Raw genomic sequence first — 27,669 nt, 5'->3', positions numbered from 1 at the left:
GAGGGACTGGTCCACACTGGAAAGCCAAGGGGTTTCACCTTCACACCAAGAGCCATGGAGCGAGCCTGGCCTCCAGGCCAAGCAACAGAGCTTGCTCCAAGGCCAGCACCCTTGTTTCTTCAGTTCCATGCTGGCTCCTCCCCTGAGGAAGAATTTAGCTGCCTATGGGCAGCAACACAAGTGCAAACTACACATCTGCAGTGTGGCCAACTGGGAGACCAGGGCCCTGGTGTGAAACAGAGTGTGCATCAACTCCACAGCCTGAGCCTCCTGGGAACACTTGTGCACAGCCTTAAGAGGAGCAGGAAACACCTGACACAACCTGAGCATCCCTGCTCATCAGGCTGTTCCATCCTTGCAGCACTCCCACCCAGCGCTGTGGTGGGCAGAGGCAGCTCTTTATAAGGAGGGACTAAGAGTTTGTTCTTGCTTTTTTCCACCAGATCCCAGTGAAAACAGCAGCAGCTGGGAATACCCAGTGTTCAGTGGCACCCAAACTCACCTTCATCTCCCCAGATTCCCTGTGCTAACATGGGTCTAATTTTAATCTTTCATAAAATCTCTCTGAACCACTCAGAGACTCAAGAAGATTTTTTCTCTCAGGCACAAGAAAAAGGTTGTAATAAAGACCATACACAGCTGCTGAAGGATGAAGACATGCACTTCCCCAGCTTGAAAAGCAAGAGAGAACAGCTGGACAAGGCACACATTTATAAAACACTTTGTGATTTTTCTTCAGGCCATTCATAAGAGGAGCAGCTACGTGAAAACCTTTTAACTAACACAGCACAGGCTCAGCTCCTCACTCATGTGGAGATGTACCTACACAAGAGCACAAAGGGCTTAAAGACTCCACCACACAAAATCAGGAGCACAAGAAAGAGTAATTGGGCATTCCCTGCCAGGAAGGTTTGCAATCTTAAAAAAATTCAAGCCAACAGGTAAGCAGGAGTGTAAAAGACAGCTGTGCCCTACTCTTCATAGAGGGTATGGACAGATGGACATGTTACCTGCAGCAAAACCAAAGTGTGAATTTGCACCTACCTTCTAAAGTAACCCCAAATTTACCACATGATATACACAGGCAAACACTGAGAACATGAAGGAAGAAATAAATTCACACCCTAGTCCCCTTACAATAACACTCCTGTTACACAGACACCTTCAAGGCTGAAGTGATTTAGAGAGGGGTCAAAAGGATGCAACAGGAAGCCAAGCCAGTTCTGAAGAACAGGGGATTTCTTGTCTGTGAAATTTAACACAGTTGTGCAGTTCTTTTTGTTTCAAGTCCATACCAGTGCATCCATTGCTAGCAGACAGTGCTCTCACACACTGCAGCTTGCCATTCTTTATCATCCTTCGTGTTTCAGTTCTCAAAAGGATCTTCATTTATTCCTTTGTAAGCTGCAAAACTGACCAGTTTTGACTGGCACTCACACCAGTGTAAATCAGGGCTGAGCACTAGCCAGTGTTTAGCAGACAAATATAATCTCACAGGAGAGGAATCCAGGTGTCCACCAGCACTCAGCTACAAGCTAAAGTAGCAGGACACCAGAATGCAGCTGATGCTGAAGGGAATGAGCACAGGCTAAGATTGTACCACCAAAAGGCAAAGGCATTGCCTGAACATGAAAGATGCAGAGAGCATAAGCAAGAATCCTACTCAAAGCACTCCCAGTGAGCTTGACAGGAAAGCAAGAGAATGAAGAATACTCAGCCTTTGTCACCTCAGTTGACCCAACCTGGCAACTCAAGGGGCGCAGTTCAAGATCTTGCTCTCTTTTGTTACCTTGGCTATTGCATATATCCGAGTGCTGGATGGCTCAGAGAGCTCCTTCTGGAGATCCACAATGGCTGGCCAGGCTTTATTCATAGGCAGACGTGAAACAAAGCCATCTATTGAGGGGTGGCACATCCTCAGGGCCTTTTGGAAGCTCTCTTCAAAGGTGCGTCCGATGGCCATGACCTGTGAGGGAGAGCACACCCACGTGAGCCACGGTGAGCCGAGCCTGGCTGTGCCCCGAGTGACAGAACAGGGACAATTCCAGGCACAGAGAGATGGCAGCCCTTGGACTCCTCCCTAAAATAGTCCTGCTGGCTGTAAGGTGCAGCTGACTGAGCCTTGGTAGCCCCCGTTCTAGATCTGACTCTGCTCATGGTGGGTTCTGGACAAGTGACTGCTTTTGGTTTCCACCTCCATGTCTATAACACACAGGAGGATGCTGCTCTCCTCTGGAAACTGCTTTGAGGGAAGAGTTCTGGTGGAGGGAAACATTATGGAGCCACATGGGTATAGTAATAAAAAAGAATATTTCTGTTTAGCCTGTTAGAGATAGAAACTCACTGTGTGGGTTTTAAGGTTCAGGAGAAATCTGCTCCTCTTCCTTTAAATTACATTTAACAGCATCTCTCCCCTGTGAGGGTTCTCTTAAATGATTACTCCAACTTGGTATAGCAGCACTGGGGTTTCCTTCCTTCAGTCTTGACACCATATCTAATAAGAAAACAAGCCTTTCTGTCTAGAAATCTGTGAGGTAACAGAGCCCTTTCTCAAACTTCTACATTTTTATTTTCCAGTGCAGTGAGACCTCAACAGCATAAAAATCTTCTCAAACACAATGCTGAAAAATGTCAAAAGAAAAAATAAAATCGCTTTCTCTGTTCTCACAGCTCCAGGCCCACTGCCCAGCACAACAGAGCTCAGAAAGAGCCAGACCAGACTGTTCAATTAATAAAAATGCAGTAGGTGCTGCGGTCTGGCTTCAAGTTCAGGCCTTGGGAGATGACTGTGCCATACTAATAGGAAGACAGTGGCAAGAAACTCTTTGCTTCAAAGACTGTGTCTCCTACCCACAGGTCCTGCAGATTAACCTTCCTGCTCTGTACCCCCACCAGGTGCACACTGCATCCCTTGGGCTTCTCCATCCCTGCTCCAGCTCACCTGCACTGTCAGAGCACTGACTCTCCCTGTGTCTCTGTTCTGCCTTTACCCAGCATCCTGCCTGGAAAAGGACACAGGCTGAGGCACCTCTGTGACATAGGAACTCTGGAAGGACTCAACATCTCCTTCTGCAAATGTGTATGGCCAGGAAGTTCCACAGCTGATGGTGCAACTGTATTTAGGAACTCCAGTTCTACGGAACGGTCCCAAAACCCCTAAGCAGAAAGGGTTCATATCATAGGAAGCATCATCTCACTGAAAACAAAAAAACCCACCTCATTACCACTAAAAACCAAAACTGCCAATGGAAGATCAAATTCTAATTAATCTTTCCAGTTCTGATGAAGGCTTCTTGTTCAACAACAACAATGATATCGGGAACATCTTGCATGACAAAATAATTTAATAAAATAGCTATTTGAAAATACAGCTGAAAAAATACACAGATATAATTATTTTGCTTTGGTAGCTGATATGTAATTAACTAATTAAGTGGGTAATTTCCCAATTTTGCTTCATTACCCCCTTCTTAAAACATCTGAAAATACTGTTACTGTCCAGACTTAAAATCTGATGTAAGGGACTTCATCTCTAAAAGAAATCAAAACTTGAGAGCAAGATGACAATTTGTGTTTGGATTTGGAAGAAATAAGCAAGAGAACTGGCACGTGGTTTTAACAGAGAGGACAAATAACTTGGGAAGAACTGAAAGCTGTGGCTCATGGGCACCGCTAGAAACCTTAACACACTACTGCTGGTGAAATTATACTGTAATTAACCACCACTACAGAACCTCAAACTGAAAAGTAATTCTGAGAGCCCTGGAGTGAGTGTTAAGGATGTAGTCAACCCCAGGTGATCCATAGTGATCTCTTCCTTTAGGAGTCAAACCATTTATGAATCCACACTGTGATATCCAGCATCACAGAGTTCTAACCAATTTCCATTAATTATCCTACTGGATAAAGAACATTTCAGCTTCATATATCACATTAGGTCCTTGAAGATTGACGTTCTGAGGGTTTCCAAGTGAGAGAAATGTCTTTCCCAGGTAGTGGAATGGAAGGTGAGGGTCCTGCACTCACCTCTCCCACACTCTTCATGGAGCTCCCAATGCGGCTGGAGGTGTGCTGGAAGCGGTCCAGGTCCCAGCGGGGTATCTTGGTCACAACGTAATCCAGGCTGGGCTCAAAGCAAGCACAGGTTTCTCCTGTCACCACATTCTTGATTTCTGGCAAGGGAATCCCCAAGGCAATTTTGGCAGCGATGAATGCCAGTGGATACCTGTCATAGAGGAGAAGTAGGGCGCAGTAGAGTGGAAAGAACTCGGGGTTTGCAAATCCCAGGAGTGGATCCAGTTAAACAGAGGGGAGGTGATCACTCCTCCTCAACACAATGGGAAGCTCCTGTGCTCAAGCACGGGACACACCCAGCCTCCCACCTCAACTCCTTGCAGAGCTACCTCCCTGGGTCTGGGACTTGCTTTGTTATCCAGCCCTTTCAGTAGCTGTCACAACCACAGTGAGCCCACTCTTAACAGATATGTTTAGCTGCAAGTCTGTCATCCAAAAAGAAAACAATCAAACACCCACTGTCCAACAAAATGGCTTATCTCCAGCCTGCTATGGCTCTTAAATAACCATAAGAGTTGATGAGAACTGCAAATTAGAGATTAATTTGTGCCTCTCAACAGCATCTGCAAAGTGCAATTAAGAAGCCAATTTTTAAGCAGCCTGCTTTGACTATCCTTATCTTGATTAGTTTATGATTAGCCAACAAAACAAAGGCAGCTAGCAATGCCATTTGCATCAATCTGACAGACAGCTCATTAATAACTGTGCCCTCTGGGTCCCAGAGATGATTTGCAGCCAACATATGGATACAGTGGATGTGCTTTGTAAGGATTAGGCTCCCACACACGTGCCTCCTGGGAGTTTTTCCATTTGTAGTAACAGCATCAGCAGGCTGGAATGACCTGGAGGGCTCACTAACCCCACCCTCCATCTCCCAGCAGGACCAGCTCTCCAAGGGTCAAACCTAACAGATGCTGACAAGAGCTGCTCTTAGAAGCTTCCCACGCAGAAATCTGTACCTTACTGACCTGACTGCTCCAGAATTCTCTCTAACAGCCAGCTTCAGTCCTCCTTGATGAAAATGAGGGCTACAGCTCCATGTTTTAACTACATGGAAGACAGACACCAGAACTCTTTTTCCTTGTAGCTGTCACCTACTTATTTAAATAATACATCCCAAATCCCTTCTTCTCTCTTCCTGTTCTGCTCTCCTCAATTTTTCGTTCGTTCATTTGCTTGCTCTGGAACATTTTGGTTTTTTAAAGTAATCTTACCCTGTGGCCTTGGAAGCCAAAGCTGAACTTCTCGAGAGTCTGGCATTAACTTCAATGATGTAGTACTCCAGGGAAGTTGGATGCAAAGCAAACTGGACATTACACTCTCCCACAATGCCCAAATGTCGGACAACTTTGATGGCACGATCCCTCAGCATCTGAAACTCCTCATTATTAAGTGTCTGGCTTGGAGCCACTACAACAGAATCTCCTGTTTGTCACAAGGTAGCAGAGAAGGAAAATGAGAAGCAACTCAGCAGCAGTAAATTGTGGCCACACAAGTCCCTGTCTTTGCTAAACCACCACTAGTAATGACATTAGCAGAGATTACAACTTGTGCATGCACAGCTGATGAAAAGCTCAGATAGCCAGAAGCCCACAGGTGTAGGTTTAGTTTGTTTCACACCCTATCTGGCTGTACTCAGGGCCTGAATAGTATTTTTCTAACCCCCTTCATCAATCACAAAGCTCTGTCAACAACACCAGGCTGAAAGGCACCGCATAAAAAAAGTCACTGAGCCACCCTGTGCCCAAGCCTACCTGTGTGGACTCCCATAGCATCGATGTTTTCCATGTTGCAGACAGCAATACAGTTATCAGCAGCATCTCTCACAACTTCATACTCTATCTCCTTCCAGCCAACAACTGACTTTTCCACCAGAATTTGGTTAGTCATTGCAAATGCCTGGGAATAGGTTATGGGAAATAAACACCGAAAGAATGCCACAAGACCCCTCAAAAACCCATCACCAAACCCCTTGTTAGACCATATTGCACCATATTTAAGACTTCTGTGACTTTTCTCCAGACATTCCAGACCAAGGAAAGATGAAAATAAGTAAAGTTCAGAATATTTATAACAAGCACCCTTCCTTCCTTCCTTCCTTCCTTCCTTCCTTCCTTCCTTCCTTCCTTCCTTCCTTCCTTCCTTCCTGCCTTCCTGCCTTCCTGCCTTCCTTCCTTCCTTCCTTCCTTCCTTCCTTCCTTCCTTCCTTCCTTCCTTCCTTCCTTCCTTCCTTCCGCCACTTCCTTCCGCCACTTCCTTCCGCCACTTCCTTCCGCCACTTCCTTCCTTCCGCCACTTCCTTCCTTCCGCCACTTCCTTCCTTCCTGCCTTCCTGCCTTCCTGCCTTCCTGCCTTTCTTTTTGAAAATATTTATGTGATATGATGGGGGGGAAAAAAGGGTTGGGCATGCGTGCTTGCAAGAGCATATAAATAACAAATAGGATTATAAAAACATCTAAGGCTTCAATCATGCAACAGACATGTTTTTATGTGAGCAGCCCCAAGGACTTCAATAGGAGAATGCTGCAAAAAGCAAAATGAGGGAGCGATGGCAGTGTAGGTGCCAGCAAACACTATGTAATTAATAGCATTAATAATGCTGCTTGTCATTGCCCGTACTAACCAGAGGCAAGGGTGATGATTTATTCTTAAACTAATCTTGAAAGTATTCCTCAGCACACGAGGCAAAAATGAAAAATACAGTTTGCTGGTAAATGAGCATAATCTAAGCGAAGACATGGCCTTAATATTAGCAGATAGAAAACATTAATCAATACTCGCTTAAAACCCTAGAAAGTGATGGGCACATTATCAATCCATCCTCTAGCAAAGCTTCTTGTTATAATGCTGCCCATGAATTGGGTCTTCAGCCTGGTCCCATCTGTCATTAACTCAAGCTGTTACTTAAACACTGCCCTTAGCTCCAAAGCTAAGTTTTTAGTTGCCAAAATCACACAGAATAAAAGAAAAAAACATTTGAGGAAAGGCAATTCACACCTGGCCTAAGCAGGCACTGACTTGGTGGGGATGTAGCAGGAACTCCTAAGCACTCCTGCAAACCAGTCCTGGATGCTCCTGTATCTGGTGCCTTCTCTCACTCAGTGAGCAGACTCGGGAGACACAACCTCAAGGCCAGGTTACCTGAACCAGTTGTGCTACCAAACACCCAGAGTTCAGTTATCTGAATTATAAACTGCTCATTCCAGTGCCTGAAAAGCCAATTATCAATTACTACAGATCATCTCCATAACTGCTAGGCCATGGAAATGAGCATCCAAATTTGAGTTCATTCAACAAGACCCAAACTGGTTTTCACTGTAAATTTTGATATATCAATACTGAACTGGGAGGTGCTGTAGACTCTCTGAGGGAGAGGAGGCCTTGCAGAGAGATCCAGATCAATTTTAGCATTAAGCCATGATTAATGGGATGACATTTAACAAGCAGAAATGCCAGACTTCAAACTTAGGATGAAGTACCACAAACAGCCCTGCAGACAGGAATCTGAGGGTGCTGGTAGGCAGCAGGCTTACTTTTCCAAAAAAAACCACAATGTGCTGACCAAAACCAGGTTTTTCTGCTAAGAAATGTTTTGATATAGACCTGCCAGAGAGCTGAACTGCCAGGGTTTATGGGTGAGTTTCTGCTTCCTCTGAACGCAGCCCGCGAGCGAGCCTGAGTAAGCGGCACGTTTCTGACCACATTATCACTCAGTGTTTCAAATGTTTCAGCTTCCTTGATGCTGTTCATAATCATTCATTCTTGAAAGTAGGTGAATAGAGGCCGAGATGTTTCTTTTCAGACCAAAACTGCTGAAAAACTTGCTCAAATTATGACTTGTTTGTCATGATTTTAAAAGATCTGTCACTGAGCCATTTTCATTATCTATGGGCAGGAATTATGAAAAGAGGGCAGTTCCTAACCAGGACAACATTTTGCAGATAAGATGAAATGTAAGATATGTACATTTCCAGTGTCTATGACACTAGAATAGTATTTAAAAAATGAGATGTTTGGGTCTATTCCCTGAGTTTTCAGTTCCAGACATACCTTGGTACCAAGGTCCAGCAAACTTTCCTTATCAGGACATAAGCCAGAGCCCAGGCCACCGAGGGCATAGGCAGAACGTATCATGACAGGGTAGCAAATCTTTTCAGCTGCCTTCAGAGCATCTTCAACCTTGAAGGAGAGGGGAATGCATTTCAGAAATAGCAATTCAGATGAATAAAGTCTTCAGCTCTGGTTACAAGGTTAACTGGAAATCCCATCAGTAAGACACTAAAGTGTCTGAAGGTAAAATGAAAATGGAAGTTCACTTTATAATATTCCTTTTTTCTGCTAAACAGCAGGAAACTGGAACATGAACTCAAGGAGGTGACCTCTGTCCTTGGCTGTATGTGGGCTTCCTTGCTGACCTGCCACAGATGATGTCCTTACATGACCTGTCTGCAGAGATTTAAGCATGAAATAACCCCTCCTAAAGACATCCCAGTTTAAGACCTGTTTGATTTCCTCCAAACTTGAACAGACCTTTCCACCAAACCAAATTTTACGTTTTCATCCTCCCATCCTCAAGTAAGGTTTCAATACTGCTGATTTTGGGGACCTCAAATCCTAACTCTAAATGGCTGGTACATGTTTTCAGAAAAGTACCCCTTACATGTCACACACTTCTGTGCTGTAGCACAGGAGTCACCCCAATATAATTTACTTTTCTTGTCAATTGGTAAATTAGGTTAGGTTTTCACAGTGCTTAATTCCATTTTCACTCATTTTAAATCATGGTGACCCAGCATTAATCACCGAGGAGGGCTGTACACACTACAGCACCCACAGTTGCATTCAGCTTTCACTCTACAAAACAAGAAATATTTTTACTAAGCCAAATGGGCAACGGTAATAGCAATCACATCTTCAAATTTATCTGATTTACCGATTCCACTGCAAAGCTAGGAGCAATCTTTTCATTTAGCTCAGTTAGTTTGTCAGAAAAAAGCTTTCTATCCTCTGTTGCCATGATGGATTCGACTGAGGTACCAAGGACCTTCACACCATACTGCTGCAGTACTCCTTGCTTGAAGAGCTCCACTCCTGCAGAGGACACAAAGACACACTTCTGAGGACTGATGGTAGATGAAGGATCATAGAATTAAAGAAGGACAGAATGGTCTGGGTTGGAAGAAACCATAAAGCCCATCTCATTCCAACCCCTTGCCATGAGCAGGGACACCTTCCACTATCCCAGGTTGCTCCAAGCCCCATCCAACCTGGCTTTGGACACTTCCAGGGATGGGGCAGCCACAGCTTCTCTGGGCAACCTGTGCCAGGGCCTCAGCACCCTCACAGGGAAGAATTTAGAAAATTTAGAACAGAGAAAGTATTCAAAATATATCTGATTAGCTGACAAATTGTCTGGCCTCATCCACAGCTAATTTTATTATTTTTGTCAGAACTCATAACCATAAGATGAAATTTTCCATCCTCAAATCTATGAAACCTGGGATAATACTACAATTACAGCTTGGCCATCATCTGCACCACAGAGCAAAGCAGCACAGATGAATATTGGTGCAAGAAGTTATATGAAGGCAACTTTTCCTTTTGATCTCTGCCTCAAGGTGGTCAAGATATCCCAAATCCAACTATGATAACTAAGATTTAAGATGAAAAGCAGGACATATTAATTACTTTGAAGTACCAAACCCAGCAATTAGATGTTAAGTTCACAGCTTAGGAATGACTCACTGCCCCATGGTTTGTATCTCTGCCTCTATCCCTCAGTAACCTGGCCCCCCATGTGGGGCCTGGATGCCTGCACAAATAAAATCTGCAGAACATGTGGTAGAATCAGAATCATCCAGGTTGGAAAGGACCTCAACAAGTCCAATGTCAACCTAGCAGCACATTAAATCATGTCCCCAAGTGCCACAACCACCTTCTGAGAGCTTCCAGACTGTTCCAATGCCTGACCACCCTTTCAGTGAAGGCATTTTTCCCAATATCCAATCTAAACCTCCCCTGCTGCAACTGGAGGTCATTCCCTCTGGTCCTGTCCCTTATTCCTTCACTTGTTACCTGGTAAAAGCCATGATTTGGCCTGCATGGGGTGCCATGGCACCTGTATCACACTCACCACAGTTGAGAGCAGTCTGGCCACCCATGCCCAGAATTAATCCGTCGGGACGCTCTGCCTTGATGACCTCAAGGACAAACTGGGGAGTGATGGGGAGGAAGTAGACAGCATCAGCCTGCTTTAAACCAGTCTCATTGGTCTGCACTGAAGCAATGTTGGGATTCATGAGGACAATTTTCACATTTTCTTCCTGAAAAATTGAAATCTGTGTTAAAAATAGGCACATGTGGGAAAAAAAGCTGACAACAGCAGCAGCACCAGCAAGAAGAGATGGGGTTCATCTAGAAGTTACCAACAGCAGAATTTTAAAAATTATCTACTGTCCTATAAGAGACTTCTGGTTTGAAGACTGAACTGATGCCAGTTCTTTACTTTTGTGCCTGTGAACCTCGAGGGAATGGAGATTCCCACAGAAATTTGATTGAAATTGTTTAATACATTTAGGAGTCACATAGACAGGTACAAACTCCAGCATACTCATGTCTGTCTTCTTTTGGAAGTCAGATTAAAGGTGCCAAAGAAAAAAATGTAATCAAAAGCTAATCTTTTCTTGCCAAGCAGTAGGTCTTTGAAGTTTTCAGATTTTTGTACCAACTAGTAATAGTAACAGAAATACATTCTTTTTCTTTGACTTTTCATAAAAATACCTCATTGGTTTTGGTATTATCAGTTTAAAAATCTCATCCCATAACTTTTTTTTTTTTTTTATTTGATATTGTGCATATTAAAAGAGAAACTCTGTCCTTCTATGCAAGATGAAGTTAAGCCAAAATTTTACACTGCTCTTTCTCTGCCACAGATGAGAAGCTGAGATAGAGTGACAATAAAGTTTATCTGTTTCCTGCCATAACAGCCTTGCTGCTCTTTAGCTACAGACAGAAATTCACTCCTTTGCTCATTAATAGAAAATTCTGAGTCAGACCTGGGCAGATCAATCCTCCTCACTCTTTAAATACTAGCATGGAACGAGGAAACCAACCAAGTTTTGCTAAAAATTAAGAGTGTGACCAAGCTTAAAAAAAAAAACTGCTTCAACCACATGCAGTAGACATGCAAATACAGAAAATTGTTCTACTGCTCTGTTGAAAAGGTGGACTGAAAAGTGCAAAGGCTGTGGCCTTATTTTCACAGGAACTCATTCTAATGTCCATCAACTTCATGTAAGGCTAAAAAATAAAAACAAAAAGCATTTGCAAAAAAAAATGCTAGTTATAGATGCAAATTATATTTAAAAAAAAAATATTTTGTATATGGAAGTTGTTAAAAGGTTAAAAAATGATGATTCCCATTGAAAAGAGGAGCAGTAACAATATTTTAAAAAGATTATAAAGAAACAGGCTGGAGAAAATTCCATGGAAGTGTTGCTAGGATCAGTAGAGAAAGTGTTATTTTCCCTCAGTTCATAAATAGCATGAAAATGCCATAGGATATTTCTGTGTTTGTTTAAAATTTGTGATTGTTTGTCTCACTGCTTTGGGGGAACAAAGAAATAGCTCAACTGGAGCAGTGGGATTCTCACTCAGAGCTCCCAGTCTTCAGGTGTTAGATAACATTTCTTCTCCTTCCTTTGCTAACTTAAAATACTGCCTTAAAGACTGACTGTAAATTTCTGCTGACCTTTTTTCCTTGGGAAAAGTTGGATTTTTTTTTTCACTGAAGCACATACTCCTTGGAAATGAATAGGGGAGGGAAAGAAGACACAAAATCCGTATGGAAAATATTTTGGATTTAGACAAATGATCCTTAACTGGGTAGTTTTCATGGTGATGGAAAAGATCAAAACATCCTTCTCTAACAAATGTATTCAGAAATTCATGGCTACAATTCTGTTGAAACAAATGGGGGAAGGAAAAGTTTATCCCTTTTCCACAAGCTAGACTATCTGCACATCTCAGCTCCTTCTTCCCTGCTTATTTGGGACAAGGTATTCTTAAAGACCAGCTAGCAGTGATGATGAGGATAATTAATAAGAGAATTAATGCTCTCTGTGCTGAGAGACATGTTTCATTAATATCACATCATTCTGGTCCAGTTGCTTGGCTTGTTGGATTTGCTCTTGCAACCCTTTCCTACAACTTCTGCCTTTTTTAGTATTTTAGAAACATACAGAACTCTGTGTAATGGCCACCCATCCTGATGGAGACGTTTGTTACAACTTAATTAATGAAAGCAATGAATTAGTAACACTCCAGGAAGGCTCCACTTCTCTTTTTGTGTCATATCCACCTGTATCCAGCTGAGTTGGGGTAATCCCCACAGAAAGTTATCCAGATTTTCCAGGTGACCACAAGCAAACACAGCAGAAAGGATCAGAACATCGGCATTGAGAACCAGTGTTGATTCATAACAAAAAATAAAACAAAATTCTTCCACAGTCCCAAGATGAGTTTAAAGGACAAAAGAGGGAAAAAATAAAAAGAAAAAGAAAAACAGGAGATACCTCCTTTCCAAATGGGTGATTATTGACACTCCCCAACCCTGGAATCCTCCACTCCTGTTTTGTACTCATCTCTTGATGTGTCTGAACTAGCAGCCAGCAGCAGCAGTACAGCACACAAACAACATACAGGCAGTACAGGATGTGCTGCAGCATGGGGATGAACCAGAGCACCCCAGATTATGTCCAAAATTACTAAAATTGATTTTTTTGTTCCTTCACTCCAGGGCCAGTGCAGGAATAGAATGTTCATGACATCAGGACAGCCTCAGAACCACCCATAACCATCACCTCATATGAAGGCAGCTGCTGCTTCTGCCTTGACTCTGTCAGGCCCCTGCAAGCTCCCTCTTCTTTCTTCACATGAGGTTAGACATGAATTTGGGGCCCAGGTAACTCTTACATTACCACTAATAACCCTGTCACAGGACATTCTACCCTTCTACACCTTCTCCCAGCATGAACTTTTGCCTTAATAACCCTTCTTAGGACTTGTTCTGGAAACAAAACTTACATTTATCACCTTTAAAAAGCTCATCCCATTTAAAATAAATACCATTTAGCAATCCTGCCATGATGAGGGGTTCCTCTGTATAGCAGTAGCCAACTGTTCAGCTGTTATTTGTAGTCTACCTTGCAGTGTTGATGTACCACAAAAGCTCCAGGTTTTCAGCTTAGGTACATCTGACCATATTCCCCCTCCTCCATTTCCATTCAGTTTAACAGGTATAACAAATATCACAAATAACACATCACAAATAACAAACTGCTTGAAGGCTGTGATGGAAACCCCAACAACATCTCTCTTTGGAAGACAATTTTCAGTGGCTAACTCACATCAGTCAACTAGCAAGTTCAACAACCAAAATTGCTAATTTTTCCTACAGCCATTTATCCTCACCAGCTTCCCTGCCCTTGGAGGATTAGCTGTGAGAAGGGAAAGATGAGGTTAGTATGTTCACAGTGTCTCCTCACCTTCAAGGCTTTCACAGCCTGCGATCCAGAGTAATCAAATTCCCCTGCCTGGCCAATTGTCAGACCCCCAGATCCTAGAATGAGAACTTTGGAGACCTGCAAGTGTGAAATGGCAAGAAAACAATCAGTCCCAGGGTAGTGGATGTTGAAATGAACAGAAGCCATGCAGTCTTAAGTTACAGAACATAAGTTTTCAAAACAGAAGAAGTTACTTTCAAAATCACCTCAGTTTTACTTCTTATCTATATATAATTGGTATATAATAAGTATATAATTCCAGTATGTACTGGAATTCTCCCATATATCTCCATTTAGAGAAACATGTGACTCGTGGATAGGGCACACAGTAAACATGTTAATTGTATCATGTGCTTATAGACAACCATGCCTCACTTTGGCTGCCCACAAAATCTCTAAGACAGCAAATCTCTATGAAATTCAGCTCACGTTAGGAAATTCAGGTTTATTTGCTAAGCAACCGAGCACCAACATTACACTGCTGGCACAAAATCTCATGGCCAGATTATCCCAGGGCACCTCATTATACTACTGTGAGAGCACCTTTCTCAGGAGAACTGCAAAGAAAATACATGAAACATCAGAACTTAAAACTCTTTCAAAGAAAACAGAGATGACTGTGAGATAAGCAGCTGTCAGGACTTTTAAGAGAGAAGCCTCCTTTGACTTCCAAGTGCAATTTCGTGCCGTGGGTTCAGTAGGAGTTAACTAGCTCCAGCCTCACTGACAGGCATGAAAATATCTGTACACTGACCTCCACTCTAGAAGCTGTCACTCCAGCCTTGGGAAGGACCAAGGGAACGGTGGTGCCTTTCCCTCTCTTAACCAGGGAAATAAATGAATCAAAGAGGAACTAGGAAAAACAAACACATGTATTTACTGCCAAAGTTGAACTAAATAGATACGAAGCAAAGAAGGACAAAGCAGGCCATTGGTGAACTCATGCAATCGGCTCTAGCTCTGCTGCTTTCAGCAGGCAGGTTTACACCTCCTCAGAAGAGGAGATCATTATTTGAAATTTACACAACAGCTTTGACATATCTGACAAAGCTGCATTCAAGAAAGTGAGGTCATAATCAGGAAGAAAACACCCGTCAATCACGGCTGTGTGCTCTGCTTCTGTGTGCAACGAGTGAACGTGCATCAAAAGCTAAAACACAGAAGAGCATGCACCGAACCAGCTCAGGGAACCATCTGGAACGGTGCCTACTGCAGAGCAGGGCTCTCAGCAGGGCTGGTTAAACAGGAATTGAGCAAAATCAGCGCTGTCCATCCAGAGGAGGTCCCAGACTGTCAGACAAGTGCTCCCCAGCCAGGCAGGCAGCAGGACCCTCGCTGGAACCAGGCAGCTCCAGGCACCCCACACCTGCCAGGATTCTGCCACACAGCTCCTGAGTGCTGGGAATTACTTGTGGAAGGGGCATGGATGGGTCCTGCAAGCCCAGCAGGATATGTTATCAAACCATCCCAGCAGTGGGAGGGCATAGACTCGGAAAAGACACACAGCTGAGTTTTTTGAGCTCTCTGATACACACCAGTCAATCAGATTGCTATCAAAGTTCCCGATATCAAGAGATTTGCTTGCAGATTTAATCAACATCATCAAATTAAGATTAAAATAAGCATTTCTAGGTATTCTTCCATCTTGGTCTCTCTGGAAATGCTAAATAGTTTATTTATGTTCAGACATGCTTCCTCTGCCTTCCACATCCCCTGATGCTGCTTAGTCATATTCTGTGACTATGCAACCAGTTGTTACTGAATTTGTGTGAAGTCACAGATGGGGGATTAAAATTTCATTTCACTTAGGAGAACCAGAATGAAGAAGTATGAATCCATTTACATAACTCTACAGTAATTATAAAATTTGAAAGTGGAACTAAAGTGTATTAGAAAGTTAATGATTTTATTACAAAGCATCTGGCTAGTATTTTTTACTGTTAAGATAAAATTCTATTCCTCTTGCAGTCTCTTTTGCAAGAGATTTGAGCCTGATCCTGCAAGGGCTTAAGCACCTTAGTAACTTCCAACACAAGGATAATCCCATCAGGACTCAGTACATACCCACCATATGAATGGAATCACTGATCCAAAGCACCAAGTAGTCCATGGACCTCTTGCTGCTGATTGTAATTAGCTCCAGATCACAGACACTGTGCATGGCTTTGCTGGGATCCTGACACTTCCAGACCCAACATTTAGGCCCATCAGCAACTGGTACACCAGCTGGTAAACACCTGCACTCCCAGGGCTGTCTGAAAGGCAGCCCAGAGCAGCCCTTCATACATTACCTCCGTGTCCCTGGGCCCGGGGTTTGCGTCTGGATAGAACTGCACGGTGAAAATCGATCTGCTCTCATGCATAATTCCCTGCAGGAACAGAAGCAACTCTCTTAGACACCTCCTGACAAGCAAGTGAGCAGAAAGCCACACTTCATCCCTGTAAGCACTGAGGGCCAAAGGAGTGATGTGTTTGACACATCATTTCATTCCCAGTCTCTTGCTCTGCTGTTAACCCTCCGGGGGCTGTCCAGGGGCACGGTGGAGACACAGCTTCCACTGCAACACCAAACACTGAGAAGCTGCAAGCATCTGGCAGAGCAGCTACACAGGGCTCCCTGCAGGGCCTCTCCTGGGACTGGGCAGAGAAGGAAAACATACCTGGCAAGAAAGATCACCTGGGGACAAGGCTGTTAGGGAATGAATGGTTTAACCCTGCCATGCTGATTGGTTCTGCCATAATAAAAATGGATTTTTGTCACACTCTTGATTTCCATAATTGACTTTAAATGCTGACACTGGGCCTTGATCTCTGCCTTGGGTTGGGCAGAGTGATGAAGGGGACCACTGCTGTGGACAAACAACAGCTATGAAGGGTCTAAATGGAGTTTGGAGACTGTGTTTGTGGTTTCAGTTGGAGCCAGGAAAAAATGATTTCTCATTTGAGTGCCCTGATAGCACCAAGAAGCATGGTCCACTGGGAGACCACCCCATGGTCACTGCTCGTGGTCCCCAACTCCAGACGGGGGTAGAGAAGTTCCTCAAGAGGAAATTCAAGGAAAAGTAGTCCTGATACAACCTGCTTCCCTTAGAAATGGACAAAGGGGCCCAAACAGCCTCACGTGGAGCCACAGTGCCATCCAGAGCTTCAGGGTGGCATGTCAGGATAGGGCAGGGATGAGAGATGAGCTACTGACCACAACATTATGGCATGAATTTCTGCTCTCAGAGTAAAGAATTCCACTAGTCTGCCACATTTTCCCTGAATGCTCACGTTCCCTGTAGTTAAATACAAATATCTTTTTAAAACGTTCACTCCACGCCTCTTTAGTATTTGGAAGCCTGTGCTGGCCCTGTCCAACTGCCAGGTCAGCCACAAGAAATGCTTTTCCTTTTTCAAGCAGAGGAATGCAGCAGACTGCACACAACAGACTGACCCTGTTTGTGTGTGCTAAACCAACACAGTCCCTGTCCCTCTCCACCCACCAAGGTTTAGGAGACTCTTGCTGCTTTGGGGCTCACAGAGATGATTTTTTTAGCTCATCTCCATTCTTCTAGATCCAGAAGACTCATGTCCAGCCTTATCACCTTTGTCTCCAAATTCCAGCTAAAGCAAACATAAAAAGCTTGGGAATGGACTGGTTTAGTTTGTCAACACAGTGTAAATAAATGCATTTCAAAAATTGAGCAGAACAGACGTAGGTTTTTTTTTTGTATCAATGTTTTGTTTGGTAAAATTTGTCTATGTTTAGATACCCTTCTGTGTTTAGATATCCTTCCATAAGGATAAAGAAAACAGCAAATGACAAACCAAGCTTCTTCTAAAATCATCAGATGGGTAGCTCAGAACATCACTGTTCAACCTGCCAGACTCTATATTGGGCATTCATACAAAACAAGAGAAAGAGGCATATTTCCATAAGGGAAACTGCTTTTGAAAATACCTTCTTTTCATTGATTTCCTGAAAATTAACAAGATTTCACCAACTTGCATGACATTGGACATCATGGGAAAGATTTGATGCGGGTAATTAGAAGCCTGAGATCTCAAACACGGATGACACTTGACATTGGATTCTTTCTTAGATCATGTAAGCTATTCTCTAGGGGAAGCCCCTCTTCCTCATTACTTTAGTAGTTGGAATTACATTTATAATAACAGACCAAATTAGATGGCAATGATGTCCTGTTTCTGTGCTGGACAACACAGAACCAACACAACAAACTGGTGACACAGGCTTGCCCTGCTGTGGCACAAACCCTAAGAGAATGGTAGCTAAATGAGCAGCACCAGCAGTAGGGAAAACATGGAAATTAATAAGGGAAATGATAAAATCACTGCTGCAATTGGGGCTGGTACAGTGGGGAACCCATCTTAACCTGGCTGTAAAGCAGGGCTCCAAGGAAATTAGCAGATGGTCAAACCAACAAATTTAGCCTTGCTAAGGTGAGAGCAGGCTTACAGGAGGTGAAATAAAGCTTCCAGGAGGCGAAAGAGAGGCTCACCTCGTTGGTTTGGTCGTTGGCATTGACAAACAGAGGCTTCCAGCCAGGAGGGAGGGCAGAGCTGTCGATGGCATAGCCGTGGTTCTGAGCAGTGATGACAGCCTGTCCACTCACTGCATTCAGGACAGGCTGGTTCTGGCCTCTGGAAGAAAGAGGGATCAGAGGACAGAAGTGCCAAATGTGCTCAAGTGCCACAATTAGGGGGAGCTGATAACTGTGGTAACTGTGATAATTATACATAGCAGTTCAATAGCAGCAGTGAAATACTGGCAGCCAGTTTCAAAATGATAAATCCTAGGAGAAACTTTGCTGTTCTTCAGCTTGATAGGGATAAATTACATCAAATACTTTAAAAAAAACACTCAAAAAAAGTAGAGCATGACATGGTGGTTTAAATTAAGGGCCAGGAGAATATTAAGGGCTGGGATGAAGGAGCAAGGTTTCTGAGATGCCAGCTGCAGAGCACTGCTGTTCCATAGCCCTTTCCAGTGCTGAGCTGCTCTGTCTGGGAAGAAGATGCTGCACCTGTTGGCCATCTGCATCTTGTAGGAAGTAGCTCCAGCTGCTATTCCAGTGATTAGATGCCCCATGCTGATCCCAAACAGGGGCTCTGGGCGGTCGCTCTCCAGGACCTAAAAAGAAAAGGCTTTCAACAGATTTTGGAGTGTCTCTGTCCAGCAATTCCAGCATAAAACACGCTAATTCCCTCACAAACTTGGGGAAAAGCTGAATGCCAGAGTGGTAACAGCCTGTGAAGGAAAGTCTCCTCCTTTCCTCTGGCTCAGAGAAAAGCCTCAGAGCACAATTTGGTGTCAGACAACTCACTCAGGGAATAAGCAAGGGCACTGTATTACAGCCATTTATTTAGTGTGGGACATTATTCCAGGTGGGAGCTCTGAAATGAGTGCTGGTTTATTCCTAAGGTCACAGAGGACCTGAAAGAGCACAGTATGTGTGGCCTTCAAGGCACTGCTGTGGTGTGGTCATCATGTTTGCCATGTATTGTTCACCAAGGTCTATAAAGCCTTGTTGTAACTATTGGGCTGGAGACAGATCCCACTGGACCAACATGAGGAATATTCCAGGCAGCTGAAATGTCTGAACAATGTTTGGCCCATAACAGGTTAGTACAACCAACTGCTACTTCAAGCACTTTAAAAAAAGGCAAATTAAAAAGTATAATCAGCCTATAGGCATTGCACTGTACCTTTCTGACATTCTGAATCACTTCCTGGGCCTTCATGGGATCCCCTGGACCTCCAGAAATTATGAGTCCATCATAATCCATGCCAGTGAAATCATGGTCCCATGGAACCAAGTGCACTTCTGCACCTCGCTAAAAAAATAAAACAAACAAAAAAAAATAGAATAAGGGAATAAGAAATGAAGGGAGGAGGGAAACAAATTAAATTCTGTGAGGAGGAGGCTCTTCCTATGCTCTCATGTCCCAGAACTTGAGTTTGTATTTCAGTCATCAGTTATCTCCTTTGCCCATGATGCAACTTCTCTCCACTGTCTGACCACATTAATTTCACAAAACTGGTAGACCTGGCCCCTTTGAGCCACCTCAGTGTTTGTCAGGTTACTCAGAAATTCACTGATGAGATCAAAACTTACTAATGGAAAGCAAAATAAGTGTGTAAGCACACATGTAACTTGTGTTCACTTGTACACAGTGCACTCTAAATTGCTAAATTAGGGCTTCACAGCCTTGTCCTGTGACATGCCAGAAGCAGTCCTACTCATCAAAACCGAGACAAACATCTACATTTAATTAAAGAATTGAATCAGGGAAATCCCACACATCTAGAGAATATGAGGGCATTGCCTTCTGTGTCCTCCTGTGCGGCTAAAGAAGCACGGACTGCTACATCACTGTGCTAAAAACAGGAAAAGCTTTTCATAGAATTCCAGAATCAAAGGATTACTTGGGATTCATGAGCCTTGTGATGTCATCAGGTCCAATTCCTGCACAAAACAGGGGTAATTTCCACTTGGAGGCAGGTTGCTGAGGGCCTGGGGATGCTGTGTTTTTTTAATATGATGAACATTCCACTTTGGGCCTGTTTCAACCACTCACCACCATCATTGCATTATTTTCCCCCCCTCTTTATTTATTTTTAACAATGAAGGGTTGACCTTCCTTCATTGCTCTTTAGAGAAGTTGTGCCTCTTTTTTTTGTTTTGGAAAACTCATCTTTTGGGGTTCTTCCCATTTTTTTTTTTTGAAAACTCATCTTTTGGGGTTCTTCCCAATTTTTTTTTTGAAAACTCATCTTTTGGGGTTCTTCCCATGGCAGAGAGGTTGCTGTACAGGTCCTTCCTCCTCCTTATCCCCTCAATGCACTGTACCAAGTACAGAAAACACCTGCCAGGGCATAAAGAGTTGTTCCTCACTTCAGGAGGGCAGCTAACTTTAAAAATGCACGTGCCCAGGTGGAAGGAAGGCTGGTGAGTGCAGGTGAGGCTCTTGCCAAAGCAAAACAAGTGCCAAGGGACATCAAGCACTGACCTACCTTCACTAGCAGACGGATAACATTGTGCTTCAAGCCACAGTCAACAGCTACAACTTTAATTGGATTCCCTCTGCCATAAACCTTGATTTCCTATAAAAAGACAGGCCATGTTGTAAATGACAGATCACACCCTGTCCCCAAAAATCAGAGAAGATGGGTAGCAGAATAGCTTTTCACCAGTGTGCAGCAATAGGTACTTAACCATCAATTTATGTGGAAATCTCCAGGAATATTGCAGAATTAGTGCTTCCTTCATCTTTCTGTGAAAGCAGAAGTTATAATGCTGTTTTATATACTGTTGATTACAGCAGTAATGCAATTCCTAAGCAATCACTCGTTTCCAGAGCTAATGACAACCTTTTTGCCTGTGTGTCACCTCATCAGCAGCGAAGCAAAAAGCCAGTTCTCACAGATTATAGCTGTAAAGAAACTGGCCAGGTACCCAGTGAGAGAGCAGCTAAAGTGCAGTCATCCTGAAAAGCAGAGCACAGCTGGGGACAGCTGTGAGAGACCTTCTGGACTGTGTTTGCCTGGACCTGCCAGCTTTATCTCACAACTTCTCCTCTTGCAGCTGCTGCTCCTTAACCCATTCCACAAAATAAATTGTCACCAGTCCCAAATCTGGACCGTCATGCTTTGTACACCCAGTTTTCTACTGGTCACAGCCAGAATGGAAGAAAGTGAAGTCAAACCACTGTATGTTATATGGCCTTGATACTATGCCACTGCAGCCTTGCTGTCAGACAGCTCTAGCACTGGTGTAAGGTTATTTATGGACAGCTTCTTTCTGAAGATTGCTGAATTTTAGGTAGCAGTTATTGATGTTATTGATGTTATTCATCAATAAGCACATAAGGCTGCCTTCTTCCTCCTAAAAAACAAACTCGGTGCTTACCTTCAGTTACACTCAGCTTCTGAAAGCTGATATTGACAAATGCATTTCGCCCAAAGTGGCTTTTCTCTTGTGCATCATGGAAAAAAGAAGTATTTTTTTTCCTTCTATTTTTTTTCCCTCTCTTTTAGACTAAGTAACTCCCTCTTAATCAGCTTCCCTGGCTGATTAAAATATTTCACATCTGGGCCTCCTTATGAAAAGATACTAAAAATCATGTCCAGTATGGCTGGTGAGAGGTGACAAACTGAAGTTCTTTTAAAAGGAGAAATATGGCCAGCCAGAAGGAAAGACATCCCCTCAGCAGATAATTCAAGGTGAAGTTTGTTAGCAGAATATTGCAACTCCTCCCTGTGTGTTACCCTAACTCTGTTCTTGTTTGAACTTTTACCTTTGCAGAGATTGAAATGCAGTGATTTCTAGTGATGCCTTAGGATTTAGTTTTTATATTTCTCAGATCCTGTACTCCTTTAGTGTATAACTCTAAAACTCCATACACACAGCTAATGTTCTCCTGCTTTATTCAGACAAAACAATTCCTCTCTAGGCCTGAAATTCAAGGACACTTGACTGTATCAGGCCTCAAAAAGTACAAACAAGAGTGAGTTGCAGGGGAGCAAACTTGGGGTGCATGACTTCATTAGCTGAAGCTGTAATTGGAGTTTTAAGCCTGATATTTAAATGGAGCAAACTTACATTTTGACCATTGTCCATCTTGGGCAGCCTCTCGGAGGCTTCTGACTGCTCAAGGTTTTATATTTATAAATAATAATATTTATAAATATAAATATATAAATATTGAAGGTATTTCATAAATATCTGCTTTTATTCTCTTAATCTTGTCTAGCCTCTGCTCCAGATAGCCACTAGAATGTTCCAGGCATCACTGGAATGCAAGAGGGTGTCCTCGAGTGTGAGGACAGCTCTGATCATCCTCATCAGGAGAGATTTACTCCCATGTCAGGAGCAAGGGTGCAAGAGATGGAGTGTGAGGAGCACCTCTGCTCACTACAAGGCTCCAAGCTGCTGCACATGAATCACCAATGGTCCCTGCTCCATCTCTGAGGATGTGGCTCAGCCTGAGCCAGTGGTGTTACCAGTGTGTAACACACAAGAATGGAGATTTTTTTTTCCTATGGGAACGTATCTTGTAGTTCACGTTACGTAATCAGATGGCAAAGCATCCTCCAACCCTTTTCAGAATGAGTAGAATCATACTGAACCTGGATCTTGTTAGATCATTTCAGGTTTCTGATAACAGACAATGATATCTCCACAGTGACTGGTGCACAAGTGGATTCAGGTTCCAACAGCCCATTGTGGAACTGTAACACTGCAGACAAATTTTATGGGTCTTCTACCTGCTGTCCTTCAAGATTCTGGGTGGTGGTTTCAAAAAAAAACCCCAAGAACATTATGTTCTCACAGAAACTAGCTTACTGTCCCGTGTCAGAGACCCTAAGAAAAACTCACTGTTCTTTTCAAAGGGGGGTTTTGAAGATCCCTCCATTTCTCACAATAGCCATGCTTAAAAAAATAAGAAAATATTATGAAGCAAAGACCTCCTTCAAAGGTTCTCCTTAACTGTTCTCATGACCAGAGGGAGTTGTGGGGCAGCACTACTTCAAGGTACTTTAATTAACCTTGCTTTCAAAACTCTTCCCACTCAAATTAATTAGCTATGATTTCCTTCAGCAGCAAGACTGATTTTAGATGTTGCTGTCTCCACAACCCACTTGTCACACTCTGTCCTGCAAAGATCTGACCTGCCCCCTGCATCTGGCCAAGAGTGTGTTTAGGCAGAAACTAGACTGAGAGCTGGATCAGAGAACTGTTAAAATACTCTTAAAATGCTATTAAAAAATATTGCCTTCCCTCACCTGTTCATGGGTGAACACAAAAAACTGTCCCAGTGTGAAAGGATTATGTGGGAGGGCTGCAAACCAGTGGTCAGGGAGAGTCAAAGCTCCTGTTGGCACTAGTGCTGAGAACAAAACCAGTGTGTGGGCCTGCATGTGTGGAGAGATGTGACCTTTTAGCTTGGACTGGTTAACTATCTCTCATCTGCTCTGCCACCCTGACAATCACACACACCAGAAAAAGAATCTCCAACAAGAGATTGTTGCAGTTTTCCAGGTTCCTTGCCCTGGATAGGCAATCTTAGCAAGTACACTCTATATCACTAGCATTTAATCAAGGTGGCAGGGGGTGGGTAGGATATAATAAAAAAAATCAATCACTCCTACAATAGATAAGCAGATTCTGGTTCATGCTGTATGCTGATTTACATGAAAATCACCATTTGGCAACAGATAGATTATCATGTCCACTAATTACCAACATTAAACAGCTTACCTCATTTACAGCTTTATATGTGATGTTGTTTTTTAAACCCATAAAAATGAAGTTATAAACATAACGAGCCCACCAAAGTGCCGTTAATCTCATTATATCTCCCTTTAAGAAGCTATTTTCAGCACCCTTGCAGTAATTCTGTCTCGGTAATTGCAGAGTTTAGCATCAGCAATCTTACCTGTTTCTGAAACACTGACTGGAAATGGCTCCACCTAGACCTAGACCACAACCTCAGTAAGAAATTGCCATCCTTCTGTGCAGCAACAAGGCCCTGACCCGAAGCACAGTGGAGGTGTTGGCATGAGCTGGGGATGAGATTTGCATGGCAGCCTCTGTGGCACCCCAGGATGCCACTTACTGCTGTAAATCCAAGCCTGCAGGGATTCAAAACCTCACACTTCAAACTCCCCCTTGCTCTCCAGTCACTGTGCTCAGGATGCTGCTCACCCAGGCCATGAACACACTAGCTGGTGTGTGCAGAACAGCACACAAGCAGCTATTTGCAGAGCTCTTCTGGAGCCTCACAGACCTTGAAGGAGCTGCAAACACCATGGCAAGCATGGAATTTGCAAAAGGGACTCATACACTGGGTTCCCACTCCAGTCAATGGGATTAAGCATCCAGGGCACTCTTTATCCCCCAATTAAATCTCCAAAGGGGCCACAATTTAAGACACTGGCACTGGTACAAGAATAGTTACCATTTTTAGTATGGGCCTGGTTTCCTACATCCCCACGATTTCTAATGTTCTTCTCAGCTTGCAGCTGAACAGGGCTTGCATGCCCAGCTAGCAGAGTGAAAACTTCACTGCTGGTCTGTTCAGATCTGTGGCCATAGCAGCTAATTCCAGCTGTATTAGATGCAGGGGATTCCTAATTTGGTTCAGTTTTGACATCTAGAAGTCTCTTCTGGAACCACCCCAAGAAATTAAGCCTGAACACAGATTATCAAATGGTATTGTGATGATTCCTGCATTTTTTTTAAGGAAAGCAACCATTCTTTTTATTAATTCTTTTTATGTTTGAGAACACCCACCATATACCAGGTCTAACTGTATCCCCAATACTTCTCTGTCTTTGTAACACACAATCCTCTGATCAGAGTGTGATTCAGACCACATTCAGCTCAACACAAACCATTTTTACGTCCAACACTGCACCTAAGGAGCCATGGGGATATTGAGAAAACGGTCCATCAAAGGTCTAGAAAGGTGCATGGTTTAGAAAATGTCACCAAATTGTTTATTTAGAAAAACTGGTTGGTCCCCAGAGCAAATGAGGAGCAGCTACCTGGAGTGTACAGCCCTAAAACTACAGAACTTCTCACCTTTGTTGAAACTTCTGCAATTAAGTTTTGCTTATTTGGGTCTGCAAACGCCACAGGTTGTCCTTCAAATTCAATCTTCCCAAGCACCGTGCCCTGTGGAAACACACCAGGAAAAACAAAGCATGGGCAAAGGAGAAGCTGTGAAAATGAGGTGTTGACAGGCCCAGCAACTGGAATGTATCTTTAAATATGGTTTTTTTGGCAGTTTATAACCATTTTTAGCATTTTCAGGAGTTTATGAGCCTTCCTCAGTATGAAAAATCTGTTTAAACCCCTTCATTCAGGGGAGAGACATTATCAGCAGTAATATTTGTTAATAGGCAGTCTGGCAAGCTGTGTTGTGACATGAAATTGAGTTATCTTCCAAGAAGATCAGAATTCAGATCCCCACACAACTGTCCTGTAGATCTGGTAGTAATCCACAAAGCGGTTTGAAGATTTTTTTTTGTTTTGGAAACCCACACTGTGAGGTTTTCAGCTGCCTCCTGTGGGTAGCTACGAGGCAGCAGAACTGGTGTAAGGCAAAGCTATGTAGGAAGCAGGTCAGCCCAGCTGTTTCCTGAATTAGCTGTTAAAAATAAAAAATCACCTCTAGCAAGCCCTACTCTATATTGCTGTTACCACCTGCCAGAAGCCTAGGACACTCATGTTCTGCCAGCAGCATATCCTTCTTCTCACTGAAGTTCTCAGTGGAAAAAAAATCCCTTCTTTGGCTTTGCCCTACTCCTGGAGTAAATGGGATTAATCTAGGGTTAACCTCTTCTCAGCATGGGAACGGGGTGTGCATTACAGAACTTTCCAGGGATGGAAGGGGAAACTAAAACAGAGGAAATCAATGTTTTGTGGTAAATTTATCACATCCCACTTTCACGATCAAACATGTTAAACTCGGCTTGCTCTGTGGATATTACACCAGTATTCACACTGGGATTGCTCCTTGGATTTAGTGATTCTCCTTTGAGATTCTTCCCTGGTTTGCCATACCTGAAGTATCCTTGCCATTTCTCTAGGGCAAACAACCACCAATATCTTGCAGTGCCACACACACTAATGAGGGTAAGTTTTAAGGACAGACTTTTGCCTCGAACGGGGGCTGACATCCTCCTTGAGTAGCAGCTAACACCAAAAAGCTGCTCCAAGCTGCTTCATATGAACTAGAAGAAGATAATCATCATCTTCAACAAGTCCTGTTCTTGGAAACGAGGATCCTGAGTGGTGCTTGAGAGCCATGGTTCTGAGTGCCACCATGCAGTGAGTTCCATAAATGCTGATGACAAAGCTCTCAAAGCCCTCATTCTCAGCCAAATGGTGCCCTGCATTTACCTTTATTCCAGTTTAACAAGTCATTGCTTATTTCTGCAATTACCATGAGGAAGCCCTGTTCTCACCCCCAATTTTTATAGAGACAGGGAGTGAAATACTAAGTAGTTTTTTTCAGTCTGAGAAAACTGGGTGAAGAGCTGACATTATGCACTTTTTTAAAAGCCATACACCAATACCACTCAAAGTCATAATGGGACTCGCTACCATACACTGCTAAATTAGGACAAACACTGAAAGTATTAACTTTGGATAAAAGGAATGGTAATCTATTATGTCTTAAGAAAGCAGAAGACATATAGCTATTTTTTATTGTACTAAATTGTACTTGTATGCTTTCTGTAAGAGCAGGACAATGCCAAATATTCCTGTAAGAATTCACTTCTACAAATATTCCTCTGTTCAAGCTGAACCATTCCTGTTTTGTTCTGTGGAATGAAAGGGGGCACAGGGTTTGGCTGCAAACTAAAAACTGATCACCTAAAGACCAGCTTCAAATAATTCATTAGAAAAGAAGAGCCTCCAAGGCAAATTTACATTCAGGCTGGCTTTGATCACCGTTTCAGCCAGTGTGAAGTGTACCTTCACATTAACCTGCACTCCGTAACGTGACCTTCACTCTACCCATGACCTTCAATTGTCAGCTCTCGGAAAACAGAAAAGTAATGACTGCTGAAAATAATAGCAGGTTTCAGCCACCAGATTAGGAATTCATCTTAGATGACTGTAGGCATTCCTTTGTCTCAGAGGAGCAGGACGATTTCCACTGACCAAATGTGCCACTATCTGCAAAAGAATATCCACAATATCTCACAGACTTGTTGCTCTCTGATTGTTTCTGGGTTAGAATGTGCTTGATACTACCACTTGTTGTGTCTGACACTGCATGAGGCCTTTCATTTACATCATCTTGCTGGCTCACTTGTGTAGGACAGGAAACCCAGAGCAGAGGCAGGGAGAGGGGGCTCCGTGGGGTCACAGCATTGCCCAGCAGTACAGAAGCCTTTGGAGCTGAACAGCATCTGAAATCAAGGCAGCCCAGCAGTACCATTGCTACTCCAGGTTTGCTGAAGCTGGAAAGGGCCCAGCATTAGCAACTGGATCAAGGGAAGCAGATC

The 27,669-nt window shown here is 43.3% G+C and overlaps 1 protein-coding gene across 4 annotated transcripts in view; it reads right to left on the bottom strand.

The window, feature by feature from the left end:
* Nucleotides 1–27,669, bottom strand: part of CPS1 (carbamoyl-phosphate synthase 1) — a 77,640-nt gene that overhangs the window by 48,375 nt on the left and 1,596 nt on the right. For all 4 annotated transcript variants that reach the window (XM_005528888.2, XM_088058874.1, XM_088058876.1 and 1 more), the window contains 15 exons: nucleotides 25,232–25,324; nucleotides 20,659–20,748; nucleotides 19,350–19,478; nucleotides 18,668–18,774; nucleotides 18,143–18,284; nucleotides 15,929–16,006; nucleotides 14,392–14,490; nucleotides 13,620–13,715; nucleotides 10,208–10,397; nucleotides 9,008–9,165; nucleotides 8,125–8,253; nucleotides 5,829–5,973; nucleotides 5,289–5,499; nucleotides 4,027–4,225; nucleotides 1,790–1,966 (listed from right to left, as the gene is read on the bottom strand). In XM_005528888.2, the coding sequence (XP_005528945.2) occupies nucleotides 1,790–1,966; nucleotides 4,027–4,225; nucleotides 5,289–5,499; nucleotides 5,829–5,973; nucleotides 8,125–8,253; nucleotides 9,008–9,165; nucleotides 10,208–10,397; nucleotides 13,620–13,715; nucleotides 14,392–14,490; nucleotides 15,929–16,006; nucleotides 18,143–18,284; nucleotides 18,668–18,774; nucleotides 19,350–19,478; nucleotides 20,659–20,748; nucleotides 25,232–25,324 (2,043 nt within the window). The remainder of the gene's footprint in view (nucleotides 1–1,789; nucleotides 1,967–4,026; nucleotides 4,226–5,288; nucleotides 5,500–5,828; nucleotides 5,974–8,124; nucleotides 8,254–9,007; nucleotides 9,166–10,207; nucleotides 10,398–13,619; nucleotides 13,716–14,391; nucleotides 14,491–15,928; nucleotides 16,007–18,142; nucleotides 18,285–18,667; nucleotides 18,775–19,349; nucleotides 19,479–20,658; nucleotides 20,749–25,231; nucleotides 25,325–27,669) is intronic.

Source organism: Pseudopodoces humilis, chromosome 8, assembly GCF_049639895.1.
Source record: "Pseudopodoces humilis isolate 2021_Gansu_Grassland_sample_001 chromosome 8, ASM4963989v1, whole genome shotgun sequence".
Lineage (NCBI taxonomy): Eukaryota > Metazoa > Chordata > Aves > Passeriformes > Paridae > Pseudopodoces > Pseudopodoces humilis.
The sequence above is the reverse complement of the archived record's forward strand: the minus strand, read 5'-3'. Positions and strand labels throughout refer to the sequence as shown.